Source organism: Antrostomus carolinensis, unplaced genomic scaffold (genome assembly GCF_000700745.2).
Source record: "Antrostomus carolinensis isolate BGI_N321 unplaced genomic scaffold, ASM70074v2 scaffold40165, whole genome shotgun sequence".
Classification (NCBI taxonomy): Eukaryota; Metazoa; Chordata; class Aves; order Caprimulgiformes; family Caprimulgidae; genus Antrostomus; species Antrostomus carolinensis.
Genome location: NW_010317786.1, coordinates 1 through 7,283, shown reverse-complemented (window position 1 = coordinate 7,283; position 7,283 = coordinate 1). Strand labels below are relative to the sequence as shown.

At 37.6% G+C, this 7,283-nt stretch overlaps 1 protein-coding gene across 1 annotated transcript; it reads right to left on the bottom strand.

Annotated features, from left to right (window-relative positions):
• Positions 1–2,894: 2,894 nt before the first annotated feature.
• Positions 2,895–5,639, bottom strand: LOC104525527 (phosphatidylinositol 3-kinase catalytic subunit type 3-like; the record flags this gene model as incomplete). Its single annotated transcript, XM_029085132.1, has 3 exons — positions 2,895–3,045; positions 4,782–4,925; positions 5,451–5,639. Coding segments are annotated over 3 exons (484 nt in total), but the record flags the coding sequence as incomplete, so codon positions are not given.
• Positions 5,640–7,283: the final 1,644 nt, after the last annotated feature.

Below are 7,283 nucleotides of genomic sequence, written 5' to 3'. Positions count from 1 at the left end.
AAAAAAAGTCTAATTTAGTTTTTTTCAACTTACCAGCAGGATTGTAAACAGGAGCACAATACAATTTGGAGGGTTTTTTTTGCTATCTTATCTTATATTCTGCAGCCAGTTCATCAAATTCTATCTCAGCAATATTAAAGACAGAATATGCCAGGACTGTACTAAAAGGATAACACAAGACTAAGCCTTTGCCTCATATGTGACTTTATAATATATTTCAAAGCTAAGAGAACCAGCAGCATGCAGACCAGTTATAGCCCAAAATGCTGTGTCAGGCAGGCTGGATATCATCACTTGATGCATTCATAATGTCCTATCCAGTTTACAGAAAAGGTCTTCTCATTCTCAGCAAAGAAGAAATTCCTTACCATTACATGTCCACCATTTTAGCCACGTCTAAATTACTCTTTTTTTCTTTTTAATATAACAAAAATATTTTTTTCTTATTCAAGGTAGCCCTCTTATTTCCACTACCTTAAACCAATGCATCAGAATTGTCAGAACACCACATATTCACATCCACCATTGACACACAGATTTAAGATAGCACTTTTGATTCAAAGCCTTGGCAAAAAATTGTTATTTAGATACCTTGGTCACAAATTCGTAGTTCATTTTCTTGTTCACTGCACTAAAGAATAAAGAAAAAAGTCATTCTGTGTGTTTTAGAGGAAAATTATTAATCTCTTAAGCCTGCAAACCTCCCTTATAGAGAGGAAAAAAATCATAATACAGCAGTTTACGGGTCTACTGCAGTTAGGCCTGCATACAAGACCTAGAAGATCTGTTGTCATATATATACACCTGAAGAACTGTTCTCTTAGATTAATATTTAAGGCTTAAAATGAGAGAGAAGCTAGTGTATTCTTCCAGGGAAAGAAGCACTCATAATCTGCTACTAAATAAGAGGCATCACTGTAAATACTATCTCACCATTGTTGTTATCTAATTTCATTCAGCCAGCAGAAAATGTCAGGGAAATGAACGGATCAAAAAGAACTTAAGAGTACTTTTTGTTTAAGGAGAATAAATTAACATACCACTTAGAAACTAAGCATCTTAATATCATTAATATCATTAATATTTGAGTGTGCTAAGGTATTCCACACTCTTCCCATTAGTATTCCTTAGCACAGGAAAAATCTGTATTCACAATGACCCTCAGGATGCAAAGCCACGGCTTTTTCATCAGTAGCAATTTTACAAGCAACATTCATGTGTTTTGTAAGAGCACAACCATACAGCACCTCAAGATGAAATAAGAGACTTGCCATATTTAAGGTAACTATTTAAGGTAAAATTATTTAGGGTAAAAGGATGTAACTCTTCCAGTAGCCAGTCACTGATTCTATACAAATTCCCTATAATAATAAATACAACACACATACAAACTCAGAAGCATGTCAAGAAAATAAAGTTATATTTTAGATGAAGAAAAGGTCCTTCAGCAAGGTCTTCTCACAAGTTACTTATTATCTGAAGAATTCTTATCTGGCCTCTGGTATCGGACATCAATCAATAGCATGACACTTATAAATGATGTCTGCCCAATAAAAAGAAAAAAAAAACCCAAACCAAACCAAGAATAGCAAACTCCACACAAACTCATCTTGTATTTAATTAGTCCTACTCCTCTTACCTATATTTAAATGTACCTTCATATACACTAGCATCAGGAGGCTGTCAGCAACTGATGAATAAGTCACAGGAAAAAAAAACAAAAAACAAAAAACAAAAACCAAAACTGATTGTGCCTAAACAACACCTATTTAGGAATGATACAAGAACCTCATCCACTGTGTATACAGCGGTGGAAATGAAAGCTCTCAGACACACCACCCAGAAACCCTATTCATTTCGCTAGCATCTGATGGTAAAATGTTTTTACAAATGAACACAAAGAATCAGTGAAAACACTCTCATCTTCCAGAACTTCGTATCTCCCAGAACAGCTTTCAGAAGAGGAGAACAGTGGCAGGGATGTTGTTAGCTTTTTATTAGCAATTAACAAGAACTCTCAATTGGGGTATGAAAGGAGAATTCCATCTTTCTCAGAGGCTTTGAGCCCTCATCTCCCATATGCCAAAAGAACAAGCTAGAACAGGTATTTTAAGACTGGAATACTCCACATTATTTGTATTCCTTGAGCTAGGGATTGTAAGGGAGTGAATGGAAGAGAGAAAAAAAATGGGTGGGGTATGGTCATGTTTGCATAACAGAACTACCATGAAAGCAAAGGGTCTACACTCTAAAACCCCTTCTTAGAGACTCACTGCCTACACCATGTAACCAGCTGATGAACTATAAACAAGCCTTGGCATCTAATGCCCCCTCAGGCCAGAGGGGACTTACTCTACTACTGATAAAGAAAGGGGGCACCACCACTGGCAGAAAGATTTAATGAGTTTTCCATTATAAATTCAAGATGAACTACACTAATGAGAGACCTTAAATGAAACTTAGTTTATTGCTGTGATAAATCACTAGATGAGAAAATTGACATATTTATGGCACTGGAGCTATCTTTCACTGGGAGTTGCTCAAAGGTGAAGATGAAAACGAGGATACCAAGATTAAGAAGGAAGTACATTAAGTGGGCTGAGTGATTCAGCAAGCTTGGCATAAGCTTACCTGAAGAATGAGAGATCAGCTAGTAAAACAGTTCAAGAACTGGTATTTACTGATCAATTCCAGAAGTAGTTTTGGTGGCAAAATTACACTCTGCCATCAAGCTGGGAGAAGAAAATACTAATATACGAACATATTAATGAGTTAAAATGCATTGAAACTGTGGTTAATTTTTGCAGTTCTACTCAAAGCCTTTCTATATGTCACAGACATCCAAACACTACACTAGACAGCCTTAAATCTAAGGGATGGATAGTGAAAGAAACCAGACTGTTCTGTTCCATTACCTTTGCCAATCGGCTCATTTGATCTTCAGAGACTGTGCTGCTGGTTCTCCCAGGAGTTCTGGTGGGCTCTGAGCCATCAGCTTCTACATTGGGCCAGACTTTCAAGTCGTGCATTCCTTGACGAAACATACTGCAGGGAAAAGAAAGTAGAATCGCTTCAGTAAATTCAAAATAATACAGCTGTCAGGAATCAAAAGTACTGCAGCAGCTGCAAGAAAATTAAGTAGCTTCCTTTGCCAAACCTACACACATGCACTGCCATGCATAATTTAACTGAACTGCAGAGATGCCTCTCACATTGTACCCTCTACAGCCTTCATTTTTATTGACACATGGAGTTTAAAAGAAAAGAAGTAAGACTGAGATAACTTACTTGGCAAGTGGAAGAAAAATGGGTAATTCCCAAAGTTAGTGGGGTGGTACACATGCAAACTGAGGACAGAGTTTCACCTTCATAGTTTTATTATTTGTAATGAAGTAGAAAGTATTCCTTTAACTTGCAAATTATAATACTGACCTTAGGTCTGCCAGTCTGAAAAAAACTCAACTAAAAAAATAGCAAAGTTTCAGTTGAAGGTCAAATGATATAAAGCAGTCTGAGCTGTCAAATAAGTTTAAAAAAGTGCACAACCCTCAACATACCATTTTCTCCACCTACGCTTGAAATTGAATTGGTAATTGAAACTGTGCAGCGAACAGAACTTTGTAGGGTAACTGACCACACCTATTCTCTGCAAAACCTTGTCTCCCTGGTGTATTTGTGCTGAGCTACTTATAAAATGTTCCCCAAGAAATCAAGTGTATTACTTTTGCCAATAAGAGGTACTCACTTAACACTAACGACTTAAGGTAAATACACCTGGAAGGAAATAGTTAACCACTAAAAATGAGAAATACTGACTAGAAGGATGATCTGACCTTGAATTTATACATCACTTTCTCAAATACTACTACTACAATGGTTTCTATTTACAAGCAAATACAAAACTCCCAAAATTATTTGTTGTTTTCTGTCCATCTACTTCCCCCAGGCCCCACATGCTGGAAAGAAAAGTAAATTTCATTTATAAATTTTATCTTTTTCCAGGAACTATACTCTAATGCTTTAAAAGCTACCAGCAATCTTTGGGGCACTGTCCAATTGATCCTCTTCAACTTTCTGCCCTAAGATAATGTCAAACTTCTTGTCAAATCAGTATCTTCAGTGATTGCATCCTCTGTTTACAGTCATCTTCTGCATTCAAGTATCCCTGGAACAGCCTTCCTAACGGTAAACTATTTTCCTGAACTTTAGTTTAGCCTTACTATTTCTTACCCACAGACAAGACAAAAAAGGCTATTCCTCCCCATTTTACAACACTATCTACATAGAAGAAAAGCATTCCTATAGTCTTTTCTTCAGCTTCATTAGTCTTTACTCCTCCTCCATCACATCTGTTTGCTAGATGTTCAATGATACAGACTCCCTTAACTGCTCTAAGTTATACAGAACTGAACATATCCCAGTTGAGTGGACAAGTGTAGAGAAGGAGGATACAACGTTGTCCCTGATGTACTGGTACTAGCAGACTGTCTATATATTCAAAGTCGTTTGCACATTTCACAAAAGCATCACAATACTGAATCATGCAAAACTTGATTCATTCTAAAACCCAAATCTTTTCCTCTGTTTTCCTGGGCAGGTGCTCCCCATTCTGTATTTGACTACAATCAATTGCAAAATGTACCAGCACCTCATACTTTTCCTTAAACTGGATCCCTTTTTTTTTTTCTCCAGTCCACTTTGCACTTAGTCAAGATCCTTCTGATGTATTGTCACTTTCCAGCACTCTCGTAACCTGTACCATAGAAAAAAAAGCAGTATACCCATATTTCCCGAAGAGTGAGACTGTTGTTCCTCCCACAGGAACTGCTTTACCAGGTCCATACACATCCCAGATGGTCAGAGCTACCTGTGCATTGCGAGGCAAGTCTGGATACTTCACAGGCAGTTTCAGCCATTCATTCCAGCTGGAGAGAAACACACTGTGTCAGCCATAAAGCTTCAGAATTCAAGTTTATACAATCCAGATTCTCCCTAAAATACAACCCACATTCTCCCTAGAATATGCATCTCTAAGGGCAGATGGACTATTTTGCTCTGGGATTTAACATTCAAATACTTGTCTTGAGCACGACTAAAAGGCTAGAGAGCAAAGGAAAAATACTCTAGCTTGATGACTAAGTACCAAAGATCAGTCTGTCCAGTAAATAGTATCAAAGTGTGCTAGTCCAGGCCCCAGAAGTTATTTAAGTAGACAGCCATTCCCAAACACACCAGTAATAATTTTATTACTTACCCATTACATAAAAAGCTTGGTTTTGTGCAGTCAGGGTGACACTTAATAACCACACAAAGACTTCAGAAACATAAGTTATTTGAAGAAGATAACAGAAAATAAATCTTTTTGACATACATAAAAAGCCCCAGATTTATTTAGATAACTTGATGGCCCAGTACCTAAGAGGAATATGAAATAAAAGCTAGTCACTTACTTCCATCTAGTGCTAAAAGCCTTGTAGGAAGTTCTAACTGGAAGAGCAAGAGGTTTCCCTTCTGCAAACACCTGACAAGTTACATACAAGTCAGAGCAAGTTTCTTGATACAGTCCCGAGAACTTCAGCATTGGATCTTCTAAGAGAGCTTTGTAACTCTTCTGTTCTCTTTTCCCTTCCAGACTTCCTCTATGTGGGGAGGGAAGAAAATTAAAAAAAAAAAAAAAAAAAAAAAGGAGGTGAAGGGGAGAGAAAAAAATAAATAAAACAAAAGTTATTTTATCCATAGTAAAAATACTATTCTGTTTCCATATCTTTAGATTACCCAGTACTGAGGCTATCTTCACTTTGAATTATTAGCCAGTAGGGAAATCTAAATACTGGACAGGAACTTGGGATGTGAAGCGATGAACAAATCCAGAATTTATTGTTATACTGTTTAGGGGTGCGGGAGGAAGAGCAGGGAAAGGAATAATTACTTTTCCAACAGAGATAACTTATAGTACAACTTGTAGATTCTCAGACAGCATCAAATGAAGTACCCTAACTAAGCAGGGTAACAATGAGATTACATATTCTGCTATTACTAAAAAGAAAAAAAAACAACAAAAAGAAATAAAAAACCAAACAAACATCAGATTGCACGTACTTCAAATACTACCTGGAAAAAAAAAAAAAGTCATTATAAGAAAAGCTTTATTTTTAAGGCTTTGTATGAAATGGGAAACATGATTGGCTTTGGATGCCAGTCATCTCTCAAATCAACAAATTAAACAAATCAAAGCTCAACTAAGTAGACTGCTCAAATAAAACTTCATTAAAGCCCTACAACAACCTGCAGAATGGTAGTGTTAGGGTAAATTGATGGAACTTCTCAGGCCTTAGCTATACCACAATGGAAACAGTATTTGGCTGTAGATGCACATGTGAAAACAAAAAAGGAATTGTAGTGGTGATGGGAAGAGATGTCATATCAATCTTCCAGTAAACAAAAAGCTATTAGTACCACAAAACCACTTCTGAGTAGATGAACAAGATTCTTGCAAGAAACTAGCACAGCACATATTGGTGTGACATACAGACTGATGCACAAAACAATCCTAATTATATTTTTGGTTAGGCAGGATGAATTATTAAAGAGGATACATGCACCTGACTTCAGATATCATGTTCCATTCAGAAGTTAAACCCCCAAACAAGCTTCCACATGTTAGTTTTCCAAAAATGTGCAATACACCTTAGAAACAATAGGTATACTACATTTAAAACCTTAATGTAGAAACATTAGGTATACTACATTTTAAAGCCGGTCACGTGCTTCCTACACAAATGTAAACATCCCATTGCTGTGATGCTGAAAAATCCTAAACTTAAAAAAATAATAATAAAAAAAGAACCAGCAAATATATCAGTGTGTGGTCACATCAGCTTCAAGCAGAGTGCTTGTGTACAGTCTTTTAGGAATATACTTTACGTATACGTGTTGCAGCACCTGGATCTGCCTACAGCAAAGAACCTGACTAGCAGTAACTTCCTTTCAAAGGCACATGCAAGCAACTGGTAAAGAGTGTCACCGGCAAAGAGAGAGGGTCCCCGGCAAAGAGAGAGGGTCCCCGGCAAAGAGAGAGGGTCCCCGGCAAAGAGTGACCGGTTCATCTCCCTCCCCTAACGCTGAGGGCTGAGCTGTGACACCGGCAGCTCAGAGGTTACCGGGGGCATCAGCGCTGAACTGACAACCCTCCTCTGCCTCAAAGCACCGCCCTGCACGACAGCACCGAAGGCCATGAACGTCTGTAACGCGTTCAGAGCAAAGCTTTAACCCTGGCCCTGCCA